This window comes from Zalophus californianus, chromosome 4, assembly GCF_009762305.2.
Source record: "Zalophus californianus isolate mZalCal1 chromosome 4, mZalCal1.pri.v2, whole genome shotgun sequence".
In the NCBI taxonomy this organism is placed as follows: domain Eukaryota; kingdom Metazoa; phylum Chordata; class Mammalia; order Carnivora; family Otariidae; genus Zalophus; species Zalophus californianus.
Window position 1 is genome coordinate 184,326,235 of NC_045598.1, and position 27,092 is coordinate 184,353,326.

The following is a 27,092-nucleotide window of genomic DNA, read 5'->3' on the forward strand; positions in this document are numbered from 1 at the left end:
TTAGTAAAGTGAGTGGACAAAATAGTACTTACCTTCTGGAAAGTTAAATAAGGTTATGAAATTGTGGAGTATGGTGCAAACAGAGGGAAACTATTAGCTGTTGGGTTATTTTTCTTGTTAGATTTGTATCACTGAAGGTGAGGTCCTCTCTAAGCAGAAATAAATTATGTAACATCAAAATAAGAACTCTGAGAAAAATAATACTTGTTTAGAAAGAACCTCTGCTTTGATAATATTGGTAACAGCTGTCCTTGAGGTATGTATGTACTACATTATTTTATATGAACTTCACGACAATCTTATGAAAGTTTTAGTTTTGGGTTTTTTTTTTTTAAGATTTTATTTATTTATTAGAGAGAGAGAAAGCACAAACAGGGGGAGGGACAGAGGGAGAGGAAGAAGCAGACTCCCTGCTGAGCAGGGAGCCTAAGCGACATGGAGCTCCATCCCGGGACCCTGGGATCATGACCTGAGCCAAAGTCAGACGCTTAACAGGCTGAGCCACCCAAGTGCCCCTTGAACGATTTAGTTTTAAAACTTGTCTCCAGATGAGAAAATTGGGTTAACTTTGCCTCAGTTTATACACATGTAAATGCTGGACCCTGGCTTCTGATAATACCTTTGTTCGACTCCAAAGCCTAGTTTGTAACTATTAATTCTCGGCCATCTTCCAAAATGACAGTAAGATAAGAAAGCTGGTTACAAATTAAAGTGTGAGTCTCTAACGAAAGTCTTAGTAGCAGTGCGTGGACATAGCAGCCCCAGCATCAGTGTTTGGGGGGGGGTGGGGCTGTGAAACAGGCGCACGGCATCGCTAAGACTTGCTTGCATGCACGACTGCATTGGAGGAAGAAAAAAGACACAATGTGAACTAAAGATACTCTTGTAAACAAATTCTTTCCTTTTTACTCTTTCCTTTTTCTTCGAATCTAATCAAAATTCATAGTTGTTTTTTTTTTTTATTATAGAGAACCATCTGCAACCTTTTAAGCAGGGTTTTGATAGGAAGAGGTAGCACAACAGAGGGGTTTCATATTCAAATAAGAAAGCATAGTTGGATATTTCTGCATCAGAAAAAGAGATACTCAACATCCCTTATTTCGGAATGCAGTTCTCCCTCTTTTAAGACTGGGATGAGCTCTGAATTATCCATAAACTCAAACATACGAGAGGTTTCTTTTCTCTCCTGTAAGAACCTAAGCAGCTGCAGGCTTTTGGGGTATGTCTCTATGGCCTCGTCCTCCTTCGTTGTCCTCCACCCTGTGTCCTGAGGCTCCCCCCTGTCTCGAGACGGCTGTTGAGGTTCCAACCATCACATTGGGGTTTGGGCAGAAAGGAAGGGGAGGAAGAGGAGAATGCCCTTACCTCCTGGCTGGGGCAGCCTTCTGTTAGGACACTTCCAGAAGCTTCATTCACTCTGGGAGTTTGCTTCTATGTCGCCTGCAGAAGGGTCTGAGAAAGGGAGTTTTGGGGACTGATGCCTTATCACTAGCATCTCACCCCCCGTCTCACAAGGAGCCTTTTGGTAAGAAAGAAAGGAAAAGTATATGCTAAACAGACAACAAATGCTTATTGACCCTTAGCTTTTAGCAAATAAATTAAGGTTTTTTGTTCTCTAAGACTTTTTTCTTTATTCTGAGACATTATAGAGAGCAAAGCACGTAAATTCACACCTATCTGAAGTATATGGTTCTGTGACTGCTTACCTGTGTGTATGCCCATGCAACCAGGAGAACATCTCCGGCACCCCAGAGGCTCTCTGCCTTTTGCTTTTGGCTCTGGGATGGCTAATCCCCATCATCTCTTGGTCTCCCAGAATGACATGGCTTTTTTAAAAAAAAAAGTACCCAAACATTTTTCCGAAAATATGGTAAAGACAGTTGTTAGATAGTGATGAAAGGCAAGTGGTGTGGAAAGAATCTATCTGGGAGGTGACAGTACCTGGACTTACCCCTGACTCCATGGCGCTGTAGACACGTGACTTTAGAGAAGTCACTTCCTGTCTCTGACTGGCTACTTTCTCATTACCAAGCTGGATAGAATGTTGTTGTTCTGCTTGGAATGCCTTTCTTCTCCTTGTCTGGCTCTTCTCTCAGGTGTCAGCTTAGACCTTTCTTCCTCCAGGAAGCATGTTCATGTCCCCCAAGACTGATTCAGGCACCCCGCCACTGAGTTCCTTTAGAGCTATGGTTGTCTCATTTATCACATTATTCCCTTTGCCCACTTACACTGTCTGATTTGCACACCAGACTAAATGGGTTTTATCACAAAAACCGAATCTTGGGGTGCCTGGGTGGCTCAGTTGGTTAAGCGTCTGCCTTCGGCTCAGCTCATGATCCCTGGGTCATGGGATCAAGCCCTGAGTTGGGCTCTCTGCTCAGTGGGGAGTCTGTTTCTCCCTCTCCTCTGTCCCTCCCTTTGTTCCTTCTCTTTCTCGCTCACTCACACTCTCTATCTCTCTCAAGTAAATAAAATCTTAAAAAAAAAAAAAAAAACAACACAGAAAACAAAGACCAAATCTTTTTCACTGAAGCATCCCCAATGTCTGGGACATAGTTGATGTTCCATAAATATCTGCTGAACAAATGTTCAATGAAGGTGGTATCTGAATCTCATGAATTTCTACTAAGATCATCTTTCTCAAGAGGTAGTGTAACAAGTAAGAGTTTCTTCTTAAATGGTGGGAAAGTGTTACTGTTTTTAACCTAAACTTTTTAAAACAGATAATACCCAATTGTAAATTTGTTCTAAAGATGAAAGATCATTTGTGGGGAGTACCTAGCACAATAATGGCTCACAGTAGGCATTCGGTAAGTGTTGTCTTTTACTACTGTTACGTTAAATCTTTGCAGGTCTGTCCACCCAAAGGCGAGCATCAGCTAGTCCTGGTTGTTGGAGTAGGTCCTCCTTAAATCAGGCTTGCCAAGCACTTCGAGGGCACGGGCTTCCTGGCCCCTTTGTCTGTGCAAATCTGTCTTCCTGAGCCTTCTTACACAGAAGGTGGTACTCTCCAGCTCTGTGGAGAACAGAGTGAAAGAAAAAGGATTCTGAGTGTCTCAGGAGAGATTAAGGTTAAACATAAAACAAGTACTTCCTGTCAGACCTGTTCAGGTGTATTACTGTGGCAAGTTATTCAGGCTTCATTTCTGGAAGTCTTTGAAAGTGGAGAGAGAATCATTTCTCTCAGATGATTAAGACAATTTAGCCTGAAGGCAGGGGATGGGACACATGATCTCTCAAGGTCGATTTCTTCCCTTTGATTCAGCAAAGTACCTGTAAGTTTCTGTACTTTGTAGTGAGGGCAAATTTAGAAGTATTTCACAGTGGAGAAGTGGAACATCAGTTATAAATGGCGAACTCAGTCTCTGATTCTGTGGCGAACCTGTGTTAACATTTAAAATCTTTTTATTTGACAAAGTAATTGTTACGTCTGAAATGAGGCTTTGCAAACGTAATTACAACAATAGGGCTAAGAATAATAGTCACCATTGATTTTGTACTGACGAAGTGGCAAGCCAGTGAAAAGTGTTTTGTGGACGTGAACTCACTGAATTATTACTCATCCATTACCACCCTCTGCTCGGAGACCCAGCTGCTCGTCCCTTCCTGAGCAGCAGCTGCGAGCCAGACACTTCACTCACTCCTTCCTTCAGTGTTTTTATTGAGCACCTTTAATTTTCAGACACTTTTGCAGCTGAAACTCAATAAGCTACCTGCCCAAGGTGTTGCTCCTTCTAAATGCAAGGACAGGATTCAAAACCCAGGGAACCTTTTTACTCCAAAATCAGCACTCAGTGCATTTGCATGTAGTCCCTAAGTAATCTCTTCATCTCAGGGTTTTTAAGTACCTTTTTTGTGGTGATGACTCCAGATTTCTGTCTCCCCTGCAGCCTTGTCTACTGACGTGTGGCTTTCCCTTCCCAGAGGTCAAGGAGGCCTCTCAAACCTGGCGAGTCCCAGGCCTGCCTCCTGATCACACCTGCCCTATCTGGTTAATGGAAACTTCCATCTCACCCAAGGTATAAAACAGAAATGGAAGGCCTTCTGTGCCTGTATGACTGGGCGTGGCCGGCCTTCCTCTGACTCTTGCACCCACACCCCCACCCAGGCCCTCTGTGCCAACCACACTGCCTTCTGGCCCCCAGATAGACCAAGAATGTGCCCACCTTCTACACCTGACAGTCCTCCTGCCTGGGAGCCTGTCCCCGCAGGTGGTGGCTGCACCTCCGTCATTGCCTTCAAGACGCTACTCACAGAACACCGTGTTAAAGAGGTTCTCGGAGTAGGCTGTGAAGTAACAGCTCTAGTCCAGGCCTTTCCTACTGTTCTTATTCTCACCGTGTTTACATGCAAAACTGTTTATTGCTTGTCCCTCCCATTATACTATAAACTTTATGAAGGTAGTGATTATTTTTAATTGAGTCCACGAGTGAATGAAGGAGTGCATACCTGAAGTGCTTGGCTCACAGCATTTGCTTCAGTAAATGGCTCTACGGCTGCATGTGGCAGGACCCGAGAGCCGGAAGCCGAGAACCGGAAGTCGCCCGCCAGGCTGTGGCTGTGTGCAGCGCCGGCCTTCCCGCCCTGCCTGCGTGCTTGCTCACTTAACAACGAGGTGGGCTTCAGAGCGGAGCAGCGGCAAGACTTGCGCTAAGTTAGGTGAATGTATTCTTACAGAATCATGAACTGTTATTAATGTTACAGTAAAATTCAGATTGTAATAGCCTCAGTTTCACAAAATAAGATGACTAACGCATATTTAAATATAACCAGTTTCATTGATTTTTTAAAAATTATTATTAGTAAAGAAGAAAAGGCTCTGTTTTCTCATCTGTCATTTTAAAATCCTCTTTTGTCTCTGAGGGGCGCCTGGGTGGCTCAGTCGGTTGAACACCTGACTTTTGGTTTTGGCTCAGGTCAGGATCTCAGGGTGGGGGAGTTGAGTCTCCGGTTGGGCTACACGCTCAGCGGGGTTTCTGGGATTGAATCTCTCTCTCCCTCTCTCCCTCTGCCCGCTGGCTCGCTCTCAAATAAATAAATCTTTAAAATCCTATTTTGTCTCTGAAAACAATAGGAGATAAATTCTCAGTTACAATTTTTAAAATATGTTTATGGTGTATCTATTTGGTATCAACCGATTTTTAAAATGGGATTCCATTGTAAACTGAAATTTATGTTAACTCTTAATTGTTTGAGCAGGGAGCAGGAATAATTCCCCACATTGTTTTCAGCCCCATTTTCCACTTACTCTTTTTACCAAATCTTATTTCTGAGCTTAAGAAACATGGTAAAATTATTTTAAAAGATTTTTTAATTTATTCGAGAAAGAACACCCACACGTGCAAATCAGGGGAGGGGCTGAGGGAGAGGGAGAAAAGCAGACTCCATGCTAAGCATGGAGCCCGAGACAGGGCTCGATCTCACGACCCTGAGATCATGACCTGAGCTGAAACGAAGATTCCAGCGCTTAACCGACTGAGCCACCCAGGCGTCTGACAAAGTCATTTTTTATATTTGCCTTTGTTTTCCCTCCCTTGTCAGTCTTGTGATGGGTCTTCTCCTGAGCAGTGGAATGTCTGACAGGTTAATGATGTCAACTCTGAAAGGTCTAGAATTCCAAAAATCAGACCTTAAATTTTTGTGCTAATAGAATTACTGAACCTTCTTCTCAGAGAAAGAGGGATTCTCTGATTAAACTATAAATTATATCTGGCTATTTGAATTGAATATTTAAGTATTCCAATTACTAGCAAATGTGTGTGATTTTTAATTCCTAAAGAGAATTATTTATTTCAAACCTCAGTGTCTGTTTCTGTTTTCTTACATTCATGTACCAGTGAGGGGATTGAAACTGCCCTCTTGTTAAAACTGTGCCTGATGGGTCTAGAGGCATCTGCATATCTGCCTTGCTTATAAGAAGTTTAAGTTTCCCCTGACTCTTTTGCCTATCTGCCCCGGAAGACCTAGGTTTTTAATCCTGGTGTATGTTAGATCTGGGGCCAGGCACTTGTGACATTGAGCTCTGTCCACCCAGCTAGCCCTGTGAGTGAGCCCTTCCTCCCCATCATTACATGGACAGTGAGACATTTTTCCAGATAAAAGAATCATTCTTCAGGCAAGCATATGATAGTAACTCTGCCTTCCTCAAACTTCCTGCCGACAAACCATCCTATGCCTCAGAACTCCTTTATACTTTATAATCTCAAAAATTAGTAAGAGCCACACAGTGGGTTGGTATGTATGGCTTGTATCTGTGTTAACATTTACCATATTTGAAATTAAAACAGAAACATTTAAAAATGGTTATTAATCATGAAATATATAACAGTAGTCAACCCACTGCATGTTAACATTAAATCTATTTTTATGGAAAATCACTATTTTCCAAGACAAAAAATATTTAGTGAGAATTGTGGCATTGTTTTATATTTTTGCAAATCTCTTTAATGTCTGGCTTAACAGAAGCTAACTAGATTCTTATATCTGCCTCTGTATTCAGTCTGATGTGATACGTTCTTTTGGATGAATCAGTTGGAGCAACAAATATGTAGTTGGAAAAGAGAAAAGTATTTTGACAGCTTTTCATATAACTGTGGATATTCTTTGATACTCCACCAAAACTTGGCAGGTGGTAGTTTCTTAAAGGTTAGTTGTAATGTGGATTCTGAAACCATGTCAATAAACTTTTCATACTCAGTTACATTAAGATACCTTGGTTCGTTTTCCACTTGGTGGATTTGGAAACATCATGCATGGGTCATTTAAAAAATACTGGTTCACTGAGTTGTACGTATTTTCACAATGCTATGACCCATTTCCTTGTGCAATATCAAAATTCATATTCGTTATTACTACCACCAGTCTCAACAGAGAAGTCTTTAAGTACTGGCTTGCTATCAATTTACAGGGGTAAATACTAATTTTTCAAATTTGTAGTTTATACCTGCAAGCTCGAATTTTATCATTGGTAACAAATACTGTCATTTTTTTTCTTGAAGTGACAGGCTCACTTCATTCATTATTGAGAACACATCGGCCACATATGTAAGTTGCATAACCGTGGTCTGTCTGCACTTCATTCCTGTGAGTAGAAAGGGCTGCTGTGAGCCACGCTTGAGCTCAGCCCACACTGCAGCCAGCAGCGGAGATCCCATAAGCACACTTCCATGTCATCATGCAGAATCGTGAAAAGGTGTGGGCTTAACAGTTGAGATTTATTAAAATTAGTAATTCTTACTGCTTCATCATGACATTTTTAAATGAAAGTACTTTTCTTAATGTAACTGCTAGTAGAGTTTGGTGCCACTGCCTTGGTTCTTGCCAAAGCACTGAGTTTTACCCACCACATTGCCTGCAATGTGAACACAGTGAAAAAGATGAATAGCGTCAGCTTATTTTCACAAAAATAGTTTGACTTGGTGGGCCCCCTAATAGGATGGCAGGGGCTCTTAGGAGTCCACCACTGCTCTAGGCCATTTTGCAGATGCAAATTGTATTAATGCTCTAGGAAAGCGCTGAGTTAGAGAGGGATCCAGTAGCAAGAGAAGAATGGGGCAAGTTCTCTAAAGCAGTTTAACCCTTGTGCAGCCTTCCCATCCAAAGAATTGTCCTCACACCACAAGCTTCCTGAGGATAGACATATCACTGTGTGCCTATCCCACAGTGGGTTGCTGTGAACGCCAAGTGTGCCTAGGAAGAACGGCTGGCTCTTGCCTCCCTCCCACATCAAAGCTGCCTTGTCCAAATTTGCAATCCTCAGGGAAAGAGGGGCAAAAGATTAACAGCCTTGCATTTAGATCCACAGCACACTTAGCAGAACACAGAAGACGGGAGTAACGTCATGCTACCACCATCTCTCCCATCTGAGAGGGCCGTGGTTCAGTTCAGAGAGCAGCCCCAGTGGGAGCCGGAGTGACAAAGCACCAGGAGAAGGTCCAAATGTAGCAGAGCGGCGGGCAGATGACTAGACTCCTTCTATCCGACCTGTGCAGCCCAGTTCAAAACGTATTTATTCAGCATCTTCCTGGGAAAATATTATTAAATGTTATGAAAGGACTCTTCGAGAAGTAGGGCTCTTACAGAGAGCAGGTTGGAATTTTTTTAGCCACTTACCCTGAAGGAATTTCAGATCTTTCAGTTATCTGTGATAATAGGAAAACAAGAGTAGTCCCCAAATTTCATTTTAAATATACTTTTCATTTATTCTGCTTTATCTATAAAAATTCTTAGTGGTTATGTGAGGATTCCAGGCTCTAAGCAGAATGGAAGCACTGGTCTGGGGGCCACCGGGCTGGAGCTGTTACCTGGGCCACGTGTGCTCGGTCCTGCAGTTTTTCCTGTCAGATAATGAACATTCACTAAATGTCTGCTAAAATATTAATTTTTATGAAAAGGACTATAGATAAAATTTTATCTCAAAGGAATAGGCCAAAATAATCCAGAAAAACACCAGCCCTTTTATGTTAAATTTGATCAGCACAGAATTTACTAACTTAACTTTGATGATGAATTCTGGGATGAATTCCGGATTCACCTCCCACCCCCCAAAATTGCCACAACCATCGCAACAAAATATCCTTATTACAGACTCTTAATTGAGGCGTGGACTTAGTTCGGTCCTAGTGTTGATATCTCTCTGATTTGGGGATGCTGCCGCATGCTCGGAATCAGCACTACAGAGGACAGTTATGAGTTAGACACGGCTCTCTTCTTCTGCCCTCATTTTTCTCACCTGTAAAATTAAATGATATGTCAGCTTCAGACAGAGGCTTTGAGGATTAGGAGATAATCTATAATGCATTATAAAACTAAAAAAGGATTTTAAAAGAGACAGGAGAATTGAATCAAGACGATGGACTGAGAACACATACCTGCTCCACTCACCCTCCCCTTTCAGATTCCCACAAGGTGACAGAAACAAGATTTGAAAGATTCCTGAGGAAGGAAAAGCAAATGGAAGGAGATCTATGAGAAAGGAAAATGAAACAAAGCCCCAGCCATGGCAGGAAGTGTGCTGTTGTGGAGGGGAGGTTTGGGGAAGATATAACCCCACACCGGTGGCTGTGAACGAGGAGGCACCAAGAGGACTGATTGGAGAGCTGCCTTTGGAGCAACCAGGCTAGTCTGGGCCTGCCCTGAGGGGTGCTCAGTGGTGCCGAGTTAGTGGTGTTTCTTCCCAGATGACAGCTGTAGCCATGCAAAGCGAAACTTCAGACAGTGCCACCCGGTAGGGCAACCAGGAGCCCCAGACACCGGAGACAAATTACTTGCATGTCCCACCCGATAGTAATATTCTATCCCCTTTTCACAACCACCAGAAGAAAGCTATGTTAAACAAGTGGTAACATCCCCAGACAAGCAAACTGAGAATCTCAAATCAAAAAACGAACATATATCCAACATGTCCTAAGCATTTAAAAAAAACAGACTCAGCAAACTGAAAAACTAACACTTGGACAGAACAGAGCCCAAAGAATAGAAGGTGATCCTAAAATAAGTAGTTAAATATTCACATGGGTAAGAAGACATGGAAGCCACAAAGGCTAAACCAGTTAGGAAGCCCGGGATACAAAGTCAACAGAAGGCTGTTGAGTATCACCAAAGGATAAAGAGCTAGCAAGTAGGATAGAAAAATTGAGATGGATGCTAGAACCCAAAATTTCAAAAGTAACGTAACTGGGGTTACCAGGATGGGAAAACTAAAAAGATTAAGGGGAAGAGAGAGAATTTTATAAAAGAAAAAATTGAGAAGTTGAAGACACAAGTTATGATTTACCTTGAAGGGCATACCGAGTGCACGGAGAGCTGAGAATTTAACACAGGAATGAGGATGAAGAAAGAACTAGGGCCAGGAATAAACACACTGTCCTAACTTTCCTGTTGAAAGGATTAACTCCGAACTCCTTAGCGTTATAGAGGAGGAGAGAGGCAGATCCTCACGGATCAACATAGGCTGTGGCACCAGACAGACCTGACTTACAACTCTGGGCCTTATGTGTTCGTGTTCGTTCTTGGATAGTTAGGTGACTTCCAGAGCCTCAAATTTTATTGTATATAAAGGGAAAGAATAATATCTACTCCATCAGTCTGTCGTGAGGTTGAATGAGAAAAAATACACAGGCGTGCACACTGCCCATGCCCCTCTGTATACCATCTGACCTAAGTAAAGTAATTCCCCTTTTTTTAGAGTTCGTGAACTTCTTTGTAGTCTGACCCCCCACTCACCTGTTGCTTCTTCCCTCCTCATTCAGTCCCTCAGCCGATCCGTGTTACCTTCCTACTTTCCTCGCACCTCCCAGTGTAATGAGACTGTGATCCCAAGGTATTTTGGACACACTTCTATGCTCATACACACCTATACCCTATTCTTTGGAAATGTACTTGTTCATCTTTGTTAGCTTCTTGAGAGTAGAGATCACACCTTATTTACTTCTGTCTCTCCATTTTTCAGAATGGTGTCTTTAACATAGTAAGTGCCCAGAAGTCTTTCCTAAATACATGACCACACTTGGGCTTAGTGCTTCCTTTTAATTGTATTTTTCAAGTCTATTCAACATCCAAAAAATATTAAGTTCTTTGAGTCCTTCCATTTTGCACCTTTAGAAGTGAGGTGAGAGTAGTGTCTCGTTCACCTTTATTCACTAATAACACTTTGTCAGACTTCTTGTATTGCCTTGGCACATAATTTTTCAATAATTTTTGTTGTAATTAAGTCAATGTATTTAACAAATTTTACTGAGTGTCTGCCTTGTACTAGGTATTGTTCTAAAGGGGCTTGAGGTATGTCATTGAATAAAACAGCCCCAAGTCCCTCCCTGTAGAGCATATATTCTCATTGTACTGCGAGGAAATAGTAAGTATAATAAGTAAGTATATAATATGTTAGGAAGTGACAAGTGCTGTAGAACAAAATAGAGTACATGCACAGAGTACTGTGGATGAGGGTTGTCAGAGCAGGGGACTGCGATCATAATCTGAGAGGACCTTGTTGAGGTGGCGTCATTTGAGCAAAACCTTGAGAAAGGTGAAGTTAGCCACGCAGGTATCTGGAGCTAAGAGCATTCTAGGCAAAGGGAAGGGCTGGCGAAAAGAATGACAGCACAACTTTTTTGCCCCGAACAAACTGGAAACTCTGACTATATCAGGGGTTTTACCAGTTGTGGGCCGTCAATTCCAGGGGGCACAGTGAAAGGTTGGCGGGGTTGGGTAGGAGATGAGGTTGGACAGCAGCGAGTGGGAAGGACTTCATGAGTCCTGGGGGTAAGAGCAGCCTAGTGGTCTAGAGCTTGCTGAGCTGACATGAATACAAGGAAGGGGCCTAGGGAGAGTGGTTTCAGTGACTTTAAAGTAGAAATTAGTGGAGAGTCTTAAAGAGGTTGAAAGGGCAGGGGACAGGTAAATGTCAGGATTGCCTTCTTGATCCCACAGGGACAGGGTGATATGGGGACTCAGACTTTCTGTCCTCCTCTCGGACCCCTGTCAGTGGAGAGTAGAAGGTCTAGCGAGTGGTGGACTTGCTCCCAGGGCCACAGTTTGCTCCCTGACCCCTGTGCTGTCTCTCGGTGTGGGGGTCTATTTCTTGACTCTGGTTGATGGAACCAAGAACCTCCAGGAAAGCCAGGAGTTAGGCTGCATCCTTGTACTTCCTTCGACCACGGAAATGGGGTGGAATAAAAGGTCCGGGCAGACGTCGCTTTTGTAGCAGCCCGAGCAGCCCGCTCTTGATCCGTTCAGCGACCAGCTTCCCCGGATCCCTTTTGATGGAGCAGAGGCCTATTTGGCCTAATGTGTTTTCTTACCTTTTGTTAATATTAGATTATAATGTATGCATAAGTGAAGATTTTTTGTATCTTTTCCCTTTCGTCGTGTGTTGGGTTTTTGGTTTATCCTTGGGAAATAGGACACATCTTTGGTTAATAGACATTTGAGGGGCACGAGCTGAAGTGCTGGCAGAGCAATCCAGTGGAACTGACAGGTCTGGGAATGGGGCTCAGCTGCTCCCGGCTTCCTGGCTCGATGACAGTCTTGCAATAAATAATCAGAAACTGGATGAAATGATAGCAAATGTCAGCTTGAAGTTTTCACTTGTCAAAACCAAGATTGTCTTACCACCAAACCGTCGCTGGGCCAAATTATGCTCCGTCTTATCCTCCTGTTCACTGGAAATAGTCTTCACCCCTGATTTTTTTTTTTTTTTTATGCTGAACGGTTTTAAGGCACTTCACAGACAAATGTCCAGTCTATACTGATGTGTATTACTGTTCAGTCCGTTTAATAAAGACTTGGTTGGGTCAAAAGTAATGGTTTGACCTCTCTGGCGGTCAGCTTCAGTGCCTGCCATTTACAGCTTCGAGTTACACAGTGGGGACCTGTCTCTGTAAAGGAAATTCTTTTAGGCCTATGAAGACGTAACTCACTTTGTGCAACAGACAAAATTCTCAAGAACATCAGGGTTTTATTTGTCTAAGGAGCCATTATGCTGTAACTTCTGACCTTTGGAAAGAGGACTGAGGTTCATTTAATTTAGTGCTGAGTTTCTATGAAACATTAGCCAATTTATTTTCAACAAAATGAGAAGTTGTTTTGACTACTTTGTGGCCAAATGCTGTGTGTGAGCCATCAAGAATGTCAGACCTGCCCGTGGTTTGACGGATGGAGCACAAAGACAGCTGGTGGGTCGGTTCTCCCAATGAGCCCGGCAGGTGGAGGCCCCAGTTCAGACTCAGGTGTCTTGACCAGTATTTAACACTGACATTTCATCAAGAGATTAGTTTCTAAAGTTCTGTCCTCAAGATGAAAGAAAAATAATTCTACTTTAAAGGCAGTTCTCATATTTAAATCTGTAAAACCTTAAGAGGTACGAAAGCAATATTACTTCTTAGATCACTTGCTGCTGGATTTTTGTTTTTTAATATGAATGTTTCTTTGATCCTTTTTTCCGCTAGTCCCTCCCGTTTCCTTCTCATCATAGATAAATTTGCTGCCTCGAGAGAAAATTAGGGCTATTGAAAGGGAGAGGGGGAATTTGAGACCAGACAGAGAAGTAAGGCAGTGATAATTAACCATGATCACATGGCAGTGAGTTCCGTGTGGATCCGTACATTTCTGAGCATGAGGAGGGATCCTGGAAGCCCTGGGCCGGGGGGGGGGGGGGCGGAGGGCAAGTCAGACATTCCAGAAGAGTGACAGAGCAGGTCAGAGTGAACAGGGAACCCCCCCTCCGCCCCTGTAAGGCTGCCCCACGGTGAGCAGAGTCCACCGCTGGTATAGGTCTTCAGCACATGGTGATGGTGGCATCCTGAGCTTTGAGCGTGGGTGCTGTCCCTTCTGAGCTTTGTGACTCTGGGCAGGTGGCTCAGCCTCCCTGAGCCTCAGCTGCTCCATCTTCAAGGATAGTGATTTGAGGGAGATTAAGCGCAGTCATGCGCATGGAGACTCCGTGAGTGAAGGGGTCTCACTGAGCAGAGTGCCCTTGCTCTCACACTGCCTGCCTTTCTCCCATGTCCTCTAGGAATATCAGCTCTCAGTCTGAAGACCTTTTTATAAAACTCTGTAGCTCCATGTGCCTCCTTAGAAAAATTGCACGTTGCCCTTGGTATAATAGGTCAGCTGTAGGAGTGACTATTCTGTTCCTGGGCAACATTTAAAAAGCTGTGGAGCTTAACACAGCACATTCCAGAGAGCTTCTGTTCTGTCTCCATGCCAGAGAGCTCCCATCATAACCAGTATGTTACGCTGTGTTTAATTAACTAGTGAGGATGTGATTAAACCAGGATAACAAGATCTGACCTATATTTTCACATGGAGGAAGCATTTTATACTGAGGAATATTCTGGCCTCGGCATTTTATCAGTGCTTATTAACTCTGTGTGATGGAGGTACTTGTAGACACGCAAATTGCTCAGGCTGTTTCATACATCTGTGCCTTACATGTGCAGTTTGCTCTGCCTGGAAGGCCCCTGCTGCTACCCCCTTCTCCGCCCCCTTCTCCGCACCCCTTCCTCAGCTTCACCCTCCTGGTTGGTGGCTCAGAACTGCTCTAGCATTGCATTCTCGGGAAGCCATGGGATGCAGCCAATGGTGGAGGCGTGCCTCCTCTGTGGACTCACTCCGTCCATGCAGAGTGAGGTCTTGGGAGCCGGTGGCGGGGGGATGGGGGGGAGTGGGGGCAAGGAAAGTGGCCTGGGGAGCCAGCCTAACTCTGGGAAATCAGGAAGGTTCTCTGAGGAGGTAGTATTTTGGCTACAGACTGAGTAGCAGGTAGCTTAGAAGGAGAGGAAAGAACACTTTTGGCAGAAGGAGGAGCAGGAGTAAAGAGCTACCTGCACATGCTTGAGGCAAAAAGGAACCTATTCCTCTTGCTTACCACTTCCTCCTTGGATCGCCATGCTGTGCTGCAGCTGTCAGAGTGATGAGTCTCTGGTACCGCTCACCTGGCAGAGGAAGCATGGGCGGAGAGCCAGGTGTGGGTTTGACCGACGAGTGTGTCACCTTTTTGTTCTCTGTGAGATTTTAGGCTGGTGTCCTGGCCTTCTGATCTGCCGCAGCATCCTTATCTCTAAAATGGGTATGACAGTTCCACTTCCCGCAGGGGGCTGCTGTGAGGACTCCGTGGGATCTCGGCAGTTGGCACTCAGCAACACTTACACCATGGATTTTATTACTCATCTTGCAGCTTCCTAAGGTGTTAAGCAGCTGAGCTGGATCATTTTCCATTTTGATTAGAACTTCTTACTTGATTGCATGAGGTTGGAATAATGAGAATGTTTATTTCCATGACAATCCAAGGTAACAAATTCAGGACGATTGTTTCCCTACAAAATTAAGTAGAGTAGGAAAGCGCAAAGCCTGAGAAGATGAGTGGAAGCCCTTCCTTGGTTACCAAAATAGCATCATAAACTAACTGTATCTGCCATGGTTTAGTAATCTAGATTTTGCATAGGTTTGTTCCTATAAAAAATTATGCCTGTTCAAATGTGCAATATCTGCAGAATGGCCACGGTAGCAGGCTCCCTCCTCACCCCCACCCCCACCCCCACCTCAAGGATGCCATACATTAGAACAGAGACGTGCCTGTGCTTTGCAAAGATGCTCAGCCTCCATCCTCACGGACGTTGCCAGAGTGCCATGACCGGCTGGCGGGGAGCCTCCCTGCTGTCCTGTCACGACACAGTCATCACACCGACTTCCTAACAGTAATGCCTTAGTGCTGACGAAATGGAACACTGGGTCTAGTCCCTGTTACCAGATCGCACGGCATCGGGTTCTCTGGTAGGCAGGAGCCTTCCTCCTGTTGGACAGACCTGTGGTTCTCTGTCCTGTCCACAGCCACGGTGCCTGCCCTTTCAGGACACACGGACACACTCACGCTGTGCTCATTGGCCGATGGCCGTGGCTAAAGTGACAGACATGTTTATTAAATATCGCAGCTAGAAATCTTTGATATTCCCAAGGTCTAAAGTTTCTGTGTTAGACCTCTGCCATCTCGGTGGAAATTCTTCCTTTCAGTGTGTAGCCCTGCCCTTGATTGGTTATCTTTAGGTTTTAGAATACTTCACTGAATATGTTTTAAGCTCACAGTAAAGTTGTTTTGTCCTGTTTTCATCTTTTTTTTTTTTCTTTGTGCCTTTTGTTTTGTTCAATGCAGTGGTGCTGATTACTATGATTATGGACATGGACTCAGCGAAGAGACATACGATTCCTACGGTGAGTAACTGGCCAACATGAACCAGAAATAGAGCAGGGGGCATGATCATAGAAGCACCTTCAAGATCAGAATTGAGGAGAAATCCATAAAGACATTTGGACTGAAAAAGCAACTTCCCTTTCAGTTCTTCTGTGCATATCTAGCTATTTTCAGAAGCTCCTTTACGATTTAAATTTAATATTTAAAGAGGACTGAAAACTCACAGAAAATTGCGTAGACTCGCATTCTCAACTTAGATTTTCTGTTTGGGTTGATTGCCATGTGCTGATTGTCTCATTTATAGAGTCGTTTGCCAGACTGCAGACACTTGATAGCTCAGGTCTTTTTGAAGTGTCTTTGCTTCTCGACAGTGAAGGAAAAAGCCGTTGAGACTGCAGCTCTCAAAGGATTGTCCCACCCCCATCTTCGTATTTTAATTCATCTCCAATCCCAAACCCTCTTAAAAACATTACAGTGGGAGTCCTTCCATAAAGGTTACAAAAGCACTGAGCCAGGGAGGGGATGTAAGGCTCTCTCCGGCTGGCTTACGGGGAGACAGCTAAACCCCACTTAATTCAGTGGGAGCTGGTAGAGATGCTGGGGAATCCATGTCCGAAGTCTCAGTATGCAGGAGGAGGACAGGTTTAATTAAAAGAATTGGCAGCAGCAACATAATGATAGTAAGAAGCTCCTTTGCCGGAGGACAAAGAGATCAGAGAACAGGAAGCTTCAATCAGTTGCAAAGCTCTGATAAATGCCTAGTACCCAGTGCAAGTGAATCAGGATTTTGGTTAATGGATGTTCTGACATTTCTCTGAACATGAGTGAAAAACCATTTTCCGGTGTTCCTTTTGAAGTGCATTTTGTTATATCACCTGCCCCAAGCTGTGATGACCTTACCTTGGATATTTTTTTGTTTTGGTTTTTGTAACAAACACTTAAGAGAAATGCCTTGGTTTGCTGAATGCGGTCTACTTAAATGGATGCAAGTTAGCTTGAGGGAATGACGTTGATTGCATGTTTGTATCAAAAGAAGAGGTCATTTTAAGTATTTTTCCTTCACAGCCTTTTTAAATTGGTCTCAGTGGACGCATGGCTTTTAAATTGCTGTAGGTTGCAGCAGAAATGTTAACTGTTTGTTGTTGGAGACCTGTAGATTACTCAGTGGAAGGGCTGAGATGGAACAGGTGTTTAATTTCAGGACGTCTGAATGGATGATGGAAGGCCTTTTGTTATTCGTACACTTGTCTGTTATGGATTTAGTATTATGATGAGTGAAATTTGACATTCTGTCATTAAGTTTATTTCGTATTCAGGAAGTATTGTTGAGGCTACCTTTCCCCTGAACACGACTTCCATTCCCTCTGTCTGGGGAAGGACCTAGGAGACCGGTGACCACCCTGCCCATCCCCACGTTGCTTGTTATGTTTGTCTGCCTTTGCCTGCACAGATCTTTATCTGTGTGGTGTTTGTTTTTGCTGTCAAAAGAAATCTGAGCGATCCTGTTCCCATTCTCTTTCCCATTCATGAATGTCTTAACATTTAGCAAAAGGCAGTTCAGTTGGCTGTTTGAGCGTGTGAGCTTTTGTTAAAATGAGTGACCGAGAGGAAAGTTCTTGCAAGTTGGTTGCCATTTAAGATACAAAAATCATTCTTCTTCCCATACTGATAGTTTTTGTTAGTAGGGTGACCATTTCCCACTGTGTTTGTAATTTTTCTCGAAGTAAATACCCTTGTTTTGTGTGTGTGTGTGTGTGTGTGGTACATCAGGGATATATGTCTTCAATACGACATCTACCACTGGTTCAGGGTTAAGTTAGATTCTGAAAAATGAAGCCAGCAGGATCCATGGCCATGATCTAATTGTGGTTCATCTTACTGATTTTAGGGCAAGAGGACTGGACTAACTCGAGACACAAGGCACCTGCAGCGAGGACCGCGAAGGGCGTCTACAGAGACCAGCCCTACGGCAGATACTGATTGTACTGTCTGGTGTTGTGAAATAGCCAGTCTCCACCAGTCCTGTGTACTGTTCAAAGTAATGTTTTTCTATGAACAATCCCTTTTTAAATAAATCAAAATGCTTAAAATCTGAATGGATGGAACTTTAAAACTACTTTGTGGAAACATCAACCTGGGCAGAAAAAAAAAAAAAAAAGACATGTAAAATTTTGTTATTTCCAGTCTGTATATGAAAAAATAGGTCATCAAAAGGAAAAAAAAATAACTTTGATTAACTAGTGTTAAACAAAAAACTAGGTTTACTAAATATGTTAATCCATCCTTTTAACATAAGCCTCACCTTTCATTTTAAAGGTTTCCATAGCAATTTAGTTATTTTATCTTTCAGCCATATGCTAGTTTTTTTTTCTCTTGCCAACATGCGTAAAAAGGGAAGCCAATTACAAGTGCAAATAATGTGGTATTCTTTTGTAACTCAAGTCTTGAAATGTTCTGTAGTGTTGAGCAAAGTCTCCTCTTGCTTGATACTAAATAAACTTTTGAAAGAAATTCCGTGTGTGTGAGCTAACAATTTCATGTTTCTCTTATTTAAAAAGGCCTTCATAAATAGTTGTAAACAGGGAAAGAGTTCATTTAACAACGCTTGTCATAAAAGGGTCACACTAAACGTTGTACAACTGACTTAAAAAATGGTATAAAATTAAATGTACCATTCTATACTCACCGTAGATTTAAATGCTGTTTAAAGAGTCCACATGGTGTTAAGCTGCGTTGAGTAGCACGTTAAAACGACGCAAAACCAAATCTTGTTTAAAAACTGGTTTTAAAATAACTACTGATTTTCTGAAAAAGATGTGATCAGTTTTCATCTTGTTGAGCGTTTTTTCACTAGTGCAACTTTGGATTTTTTATGAGAATTTTGGTACCTTAATGAACACCTCGCTCCATGCTGGAAGCAATAAGCACAAAGCTTTTAAAGACATTCTGACTTGACTAATTGAGGTCGCACTCGCCAAGGCTGAGGATGTGTAACCCTTAAACGGTCTTCATTGTCAAAGGTAAATAAATCAAATAAGATTTTAATCTCACTTAATTTATCTTAATATAACTAATAAAACCAGGGAGATTACAACTTAGCAAGTTTCATTATCCATTTTAGAGAGGTTTTAAGATCACCTAAATTCTCATTTTAAAAAGTTTAATTTGTTTTAGTAATCTAAAAAGCCTTAGTTCAGTCAGTTTAATTGGGGCCAATTTTTCCCTATTAAACAAATGTAAAACCTCATAACTAGTTGTTTGTAATACATTCTTTGGTTAGTAATTGAGGGCACTTCTTAAAACTGACAAATATTTAATAAAGTTATTCTTTAATCATTTGGCTTAAGTTTTTTTTTTTAATTGTAGATTATGTAAAATGTTTAATTTTTGTTTCTTAAGAGATTTCCTTCTCTTTGAGTAAAAAGGTCTTTTCTTTTGTTAGGAAATGTCAGCCATCTTGGGAAGTCGGAGGAACTGGTTGTGCCCGAGGAGCAAACAAAGGTGAGTGCCTTTTGTTCCAATTATTGTGATATGTTACGGAAGATGAAGACAATTTAATGCTTATCTAAAGTCACATGGAAAATATCCCACACTGGTTCCTATTTCCAGCACTAGTGATTATGGCAAATTAACTCCTCCAGTCAGAACAGAAGCTCCCTGAATACAAACAAGTCAGACCCAGCCGGCCTTGTGGGTGCCACGGGCGGCAGAGGCGGACGTTGTCACAGCAGTTAATACTTGGATTGCCTTCTTCAGTAAAAATAGAAGCCCAGTCAATCACATGAAAAAAATGTCCAAACTATCAAGGGAAAAAAAGCAGTTTATCAAGCCTAATGTATAATATGACCCCAATTTTATTTTTTAAAAACTGTGTATACTCTCTATATATTTATAGGTAAAAAAAATTACACTGGTATGCTGCAGATTTTTGATGATAATTATCTTAGGCTTGTGAAAGTATGATTTTGTGTATGCACTTTTCTGTCCTTCCTGAATTTTGCAAAACAAGTTATTACTTTTATAAGACAAGTACTAGAACCTGTGTTTAATAAAATTATTTCATAAACTTAAAAAAAAAATTAGGGATCTGTAAAGGAAACATATCATTAGTTTGGTCTCAGGGTATTCTTGTTTTTTTTTTCTAAACCATCAGACACACTACTTAGGCCCTGATATTCCAGAGAGTCTTCCTCTTTAAAAGTAGTTTTATTTGAGCTCTGCCCCTGACACGTACCTTTGGACATCAGCATGAGGAGAATGATGCTTAGCTCCTGTAGTTGTTACTAAGAACTGAGTGAGCTAATATTGTGAGTGCTTTGTAACCTGAAAAGTGATACAGTAAATGTGAAGTTGAATTGTCAAGTTGAATACCCATATTTAATATGTATGGGTAGGAGCTGAGCTTTTTTTCCCCCTCCAGTAGCCAAAAGTAACCTGAAATAATTAACTTACTATTAGGAAGAAAATAGTTCTCTTTATTCTCATGGACCAAAATAAGATTTTTGGTTTTGAGGGTTTTTTTTTTGTTTTTGTTTTTGTTTTTGTTGTGGAGGGGGGGGCTTTTCTTGCACAGAAAGAGAATGTGACACATCACGCATTTTTTCAATGTGTTACATTGAAACTTTTCACTATTTTCCTTCTTATTAAGTAATTTTGGAGGGGGGATTAGCATATTGAATAATAACGCAGGTTTCTTAAGTGAGAGATTATAGATAGGTCCCTAGAGAGTAAACCCCCAAAGGGTCTTCAAGCTTAATTCATAGGAATTATTGTTCAGTGTCATGTTTATTTTCATTTTTTAAAGAACCCATAGCTCCATTTGAACTATAAAAAGGGATTGTGATTCAGAAAGGTCAGGAACCACCAGGAATAATATTGGACAAGAATCCTCCTGTTTGGCTTCCAAGGGCTTCCCATTTTTGGCACGTAGGCTGCCAAGCCTCATTGCTTTCCGTTTCAACATGAAGACTCTGCTGTAGGCAAGCAGTCTTCTCCCGCCCCTCAAAGCACATTGCATAGTTCCCAGATCTTTCCCCTGACCTTTGTCTACCCCCTTGGGATTAATAGTTTCTTTTCTCATCTTACAATGTGTACCGAGCATGAGTTTTGTATTAGACACAGAGGAGGCACCGCGAATGCGAAGATCTTTAAGCCATGGGCCTTACTTAGACTGCAGTAATTCAGGATGGAATGGAAGCGTGCTCGCCCCAGTTCCTCCACCCCCAGAAATCGCGTCCACTCCTCAGGACTTGGCCCAGTGCCCTCTCTGAAGTAACATGCTTAGTTTATACTTACTCGTGTTAGTGACTTAGGTTGGTTACAAGTTGCCACTTTGACCAAGCATGAGTTCATCACTCTCAATAAATGATTTCATTGAATGCTCACAACCACAAGAAGGTAAGTGTGGTCTCCATTTTACAGAGGAAGACACTTCAGCTTCAAAACGTGAAGTCACTTAGGTAGAAAACTCTCACACCCTGCAACTGGTAGAGCCAATTTTAAACCATCTGCTTTAATCCCGAGCTTTGTTGTTAGCCAGCTCTGGACTAGCACTGACTTCCCCATCAGATTAAAGGCTCTTTGAGAGCAGGGGCTAATCTTCATGTTACCTGTATCCCTGAAAGTGACTCCCACAGCCCTGAGCCTTATCAACACATTGCGATTGATAAGTATTCCCCTCTCTGTCTGTTCCACCCCTGCACCAGATTCCTTCCTGGAGAGATTCTTTGACGGTATTTAGGTTCTGAATCGTCTTATATTCATGATACTCTGGCTTGAATCAGTATCAGTATCCATGCAGATACGTTGACTTAATGTCTGCTGTGCTACAGACACTGGAAATTAAATGCCGATGACATAGTCCTGTCACTGAAGACGCAACAGCCTGCTGGGGAGAGGGGCAAGGAAGGGGTCAGTAGGAGAAGTGCGGGCGCATGGAAGAGAGACCTGTCTGCCAGGCAGGTGGTTGGAGGTGGGACAGGTGCCAGCAGAGAGGCATGGGGCCCAGGAGGAGATAACCTAACCACATAGGGGAAGGTATTCCGGGAAGCATTCATATCCCAGCTCTGTCATTTACCAGCTGGATAACCTTGGTTAAGTTACTTAACCTCTCTGAACTACAGTCGAGATGGCAGTTCCCCCACCTGTAAAATGGCACAGTAATTCTAGCGACCTCAGTATTGCTGTGAAGGATTAGAAACATGTCCGGCACTGATGTAGGTATTTGCCCTTGTTTGTTACTTAATGTAAATACGTGGAATTATAAGAAAGAGCAATTATCTAAGAGACATCAGTTATATTAGGTAATCAGAGAAAGCAACAGATGATGCTGTCTGGGAGGCATGGGGCACATAATGCAGGGTCTCTCAGGTCCCGCTAAGAAGCTGAGACACAGTGACCCCATTTTCCATTGTAACATCCTCCTCACCTCTCAGCTTGCCCTACTCCATCCCCTTAGGCAGAGAAAGTGCCTTGTCCGTCTCCGCTCCAACAAGAACTTTGTACGAACCTCTGCTTGCACTGCCTGTTGATCCGAAATCCAGACACAGGGTGTCTTAAAAAATAGGGCCCTAACCGTTTATCCTCTTAGCCTTCTCTCAGCAGAGCAGGTGTGCAGCAAGTCAGTGAGTATGAGAGAGTGACGCCGTCAGTGCATCAGTAGGATTCCTAACAGACAGTGGTAGCGCTTGTTAGGAGTAGTTGGCAGAGACCAAAAACGACAACAGCCGCAGCAAAAACCCCACTCATGTCACTGACCACCACTACTGCCAATTACAATTCAGAAGGTCTAGCTCCATTGGTTTAACTCAAAATTAGACAGTAGCTCTGGTCATTGTGTACAGAGACATGAATCCCAGAGTCTACAATTTGGAGAAAAAAATAAAAACGTAATCAAAAGTCTAATAACCAAAATAGAAGCCACTTTATAGGGTTTAGGTAATGAATGTAAATAATAAAGTTATTTTCTATACAAATAACATCTATTTACGTTGCTACCCAGTGTCTTGTACAGATAGAAAGGAAAAAAAAAAAAAAACCTCTGATTATATTGAAAATAACAAAATCTACTTTGTCTTGATTCTGTGTCCATCTTTCAGAAAGGCTGTAGAACATTTTCAGATCTGAATTGCATCCTCCTCTTATCTAATGGAAAATCCCATCCAACTGAAGTTGATTCTCAATGGGATTCGATTTCAGTGATTAGCGCCTGGCGCGGACATTGTTTCAGACCTTAGTGTGGTGAGCCCCTCAGTGGCCCCCATGTTGTGCAGTGTCAGGCTCAGGCTCTTGGCTCTGCATGCAAAGCCCGACGTGATCTTGGCCCCACCTCACGGCTGCTCCAGCCTTGGTACTAAACATCCCTCTCGGTGCTTTCCTGTCCAGGTCATCCTCTGCCTGGAGCCACGCTTCCCTACCCCTCTCAGCCAGCTCTTGTACGGCTAGTCATCATGGTCTGTCCAGCCTCAAAGTGAGCCCGGAAGCTTCCCCGTGTCCCGGGGAAGCCTTCCTCGGCACACTCTCTCTGCATCAGGCATCGGGTTCGAGTCCCTGCTGAGAACCCTTAGAGCTGCCTGAATTCTGCAAAAATAGGGTCCCTCAACGGACTTTTCACGCTCCTTTCCACCCACTCCCACCAGCATAGAAACACGTCTTATGCCCTGGAAGGGGTCCGTGAACAAGCAGTCGAATACACGAGTGAATAAAATGAATGAGGAGACTCAGTGTCTCCACAGTAGAGGAAAGTGGATTTAGGACATCCTTGGCTTTACCAGGTGGAGTTAGAGTCATCCTTGAACTTGGAGAGAAATTGACAGGTTCTTAAATGGGGTCATTCAGATGTAGATAGAGATATCTAAAAGTCTCATTTGACCACCACTACTGGCAAGATCCAGGCCTTACTCCTGTCTCCATGTATGCTGCCTAACACAGTTCCTCGTACCTGACAGGCCCGAACTGAAAATGGGCAGAGAGAAGAAATGCGCAAGGTTGGAGGCGTTATCTCCGAGCTAGATCTCTGCTCTACTCGTTGGTGTGTCTTTCTCACCAACTGCAAGATGAGGTTCTTTAAACACAGAACCATGTCTTACTTGACTTGTCCACCCAGATGCCAGGATCGTGCCTGGCACACAGCGGGGGCTGATGAGGTGTTCAGTGTGGAGCACATGAGGGAAGGGAAAGAATGAGCCAACCACCCTGTGACTTTTTAAAATCCTAGCCCTGACACTTTGCACTATTAGTTTGGTTTCTCAGTGGAAATGAGATCGTTACTTCTGCAACCACTGGCTTTTTTAGTGGGAGGAAATGTGTGTGAAGTTGGAAAGCCAAAATATGTCCTTTATTTGATAGGTAATACATGTGCTACGCGTGCTTGGTACAAAATCCAAAAGTCCAAGAGTACACAGTGAAAAGTTGGTCTTCATCCCTCCCCACCCCCCCACCCCGCCCCAAACCCCCAAGGCAGCTGTTTGCATTGGTTTTTTGTATATTTTTCCCAAGATAGTCTGTGCATAGGCAAAGCACATTTCCTTTTTACATACAAAACAGTACACTGTTTTCTACCCCCTTGTTTCACTTTAGAGTACATCATAGAGTTCATTTTCTATCATTTTATACTATAAAGCTACCTTTTTCTTTTTATTGGCTGAATAATAGTTACATGATTTATAATTTAAACAAGTATTGACGGACATGTAGTTCACTTCCAGCATTTTATACCCATGAATAAGAGTGCTAGAAAGCATAGCCCTACATCTCTGTTATTGTACACGTTTGTATACATCTTAACAAATTTCTGAAGTAGGTTCATTGAGCCTTTCTATGTTTCATGAATATTACTCTATTGTTCCTGTGATACGCTTTTCAGAGAAACTTGAACCCTGCATGCTGCATGCATTCCTTACCGTCAGTGGTTGGCACCTGCGCCACACAGAACACTCTTCTACTCCAAGTGGGTGGGCGGCATGGCACGGGGTGGGGCGGGTCCCGGTGCAGAGGAATGAGGCGTGCGGGGGGCGCCAGACCCCTTCACAGCAGCTCCCGGGGCGTGTCTTAGGCGACAGGGACAGCTGACAGTTGCAGGTCCTGGAACCCTGAGTGGGTTTGCTCCGGGGGGCATCCTCGCCCAGCTTTTCCTGTGCTCTGCTTTCCCAGATCCTGCCCGTGCTTCGAGATCTCGCCTCTCTTCTGTTGCCAGAAGAACCCTTTCTTCTGTTCACTCTGAGAGTACCGGCTGCTGGCTCTCGATTGGCACACACCTGGTTTGGAGCTGCCGGCCAGTGTCCCTCAGGGTCCGGAATGAGTCCGCACTGGAACAGTCATCAAGCTGTTGAAGAAGTACTCACTGATTAAACAATACCCAGTTAATAGATTTACTACATTCGATGTTTACCTTTTACGGTATTAGCCTTTCAATTCAGGTTGCGTCGATGGGGTCCAGCCCCCGAAGCACGCGCAGGTGCCGCCGCGTGGCTCCCTGTCTCGGGCCGTGTGCAGCAATCAGAGGCTAAGTGAAGGCGGAGGTGGTGCAGCCAGAGGGAAAGGGGGTGAAACTCTGGGGCGGGGGGGGGGGGGCGGGGAGGAAAAGGTTTCACAGAGAATGGCGGGCGTTGACAGGCTGGTGCAGGTGAGCGAGGCGGTGCTGACCAGGGCATGAAGCTGCACCACGTCGGGGGACGTGAGCGGGGGCCCGTGCCGGGAGAGGAACGGGGGTGCTGGGGAGCTCGGAAGGGCTAGGTCATAGGGCACCATGAACAAATTGTGTGGTGTTGACGGGTCTCCTGGGGCCAGGCGTGTGTGACCAGAGCTGTGAGGAGTAAGCATAGTGACGGCCACTTCTCCATTGTGATTGGTTGCTTTTCTTCCCTCTTGATTACCACTGGGTTTTTGAAATAGCAGTTGTGTTCTGTGTAGCACATCAAAATATGTGCTTTGGTGTTAGTTAATAAAAAGTTGTAAATATATCTGAGGGTTGGTTCTCGTCTCAGATGACAGGAAGTCAAGGACTGTCCAGTGTGTACCCATAGGGACCCGTTTCACATTTTGATATTAGAGGTTCCATGTCAAACAAGGCCATTCTGAAATCATACCCATAAAGGTTGTAAGGGAGAGTATTCTGATGCTCCTCTGCTAATTAACCATTCATCTGCCTTACTGAACACAAATATTTTATGTCCTTAAGTTTCTATAATTCTGTTTTGCCTTGTTTTCCATAAATAACCTTATTTCTGTTAAGTTTCTGCTTACTTCCTTCCTCTGCCTAAATCCTGCCATCCGCAACAGAGCATAAATAATTATTAGTTTCTTGATGTATACAAATATATTTGATTTTCCTCTCTTTCAGGGGCTTTCCTTCGAATTATGGACTGCTTACGAATCGTTAACTCACCAACGTGCCTAGTCAGTAAATGAATTCACTTGGGAGCTTGAAAATCATCTGAATTTTTTTTCACAGTTTTATGTCCTGTGAAATGTTTTATAAAATGGTATGCTTTTTAATTTGGAAAGCCTGTTTAAAAAAAGGAAAGAAAATCAATCTTATTTTGTGGTCTCCTAACAACAACAAACAAATGATTTGTGTGATACTTAATAAAGGCTGCCCATTTCAATCTCCTGCACTTTACTATAAACCTAGAAAAACCAAGTCTTGTTATTTCAGCAAGCTCTAAATTTTGCACACTTGAGAACCATCTATGGCTGCAACTCACTGCAAGAAGTCCGGATTCTATACGTAGTCCAGATTTGAAAATGATTTATCTGTCTCAGTTATGGACAAATAAATATGGACGTGTTCCACCAAAAGTATTCTGTCACATAAAAGGTTAATTACAAAGGCTTCTGCAGGAAGCAGAGTGGTACTGCCAGAAAAGAAAGCTGATTTTCATGCCTCTCTGTAATTTGTTATGGAACATAAAGGTCATAATCCCTGTGGACAGTATTATTCTGTTCGTTCTCTTTTCTTCATTTACTGGTGCATTGTGATTTTAATTCAATATGCCCCAGGAGAATGTTTTATTCCTTCTGCTAGAAACTCACACAACATGTTTCCTAGTCTTGGAATTTCAGGAACAGTCTTGTGCATTGTTAAATTGTCACTCTCCTACCTCAAAGACACATTTCCTCTAAGGCATTCACTTTGACAGCGTACCACGTTAGGAGCATTGTGTTAACCACAGAATAACTTATAAGCTCGCTTTTCCATATCTTCTCATGATGCATCCGAAAAACATTCTCCAGTCCTGCAGTCATGCCTTTGCATTTGTCACATACACAGTTGTGCATCTCAGAAGTGCAAGGACGGACAGCCCAGTGTCGGAGAGGGTGCGGCACACGCCGCGGGCGGCAGCAGGTGGGCACCACGGCCCTGCGGCTGTGAGCGCCCCTCAGCGCGTGGTCGGGAAGGCGGTGTGCA

At 43.2% G+C, this 27,092-nt stretch overlaps 1 protein-coding gene across 6 annotated transcripts in view; it reads left to right on the forward strand.

Annotated features, from left to right (window-relative positions):
- KHDRBS3 (KH RNA binding domain containing, signal transduction associated 3) overlaps positions 1-26,594 on the forward strand; it is a 180,503-nt gene extending 153,909 nt beyond the window's left edge. For 4 of the 6 annotated variants that reach the window (XM_035727224.1, XM_027615975.2, XM_035727223.1 and 1 more), the window contains 2 exons: positions 15,647-15,705; positions 17,574-18,199. In XM_035727224.1, coding sequence (XP_035583117.1) covers positions 15,647-15,705; positions 17,574-17,665 — 151 coding nt within the window. In that variant the 3' untranslated portion in view covers positions 17,666-18,199. Of the gene's footprint in view, positions 1-15,646; positions 15,706-17,573; positions 18,200-19,127; positions 19,187-24,835; positions 24,916-26,024 lie in introns of those variants that run through there. The other 2 variants (XR_003523740.2, XR_003523741.2) reach the window with 2 other exon arrangements.
- The last annotated feature ends 498 nt before the right edge of the window (positions 26,595-27,092 follow it).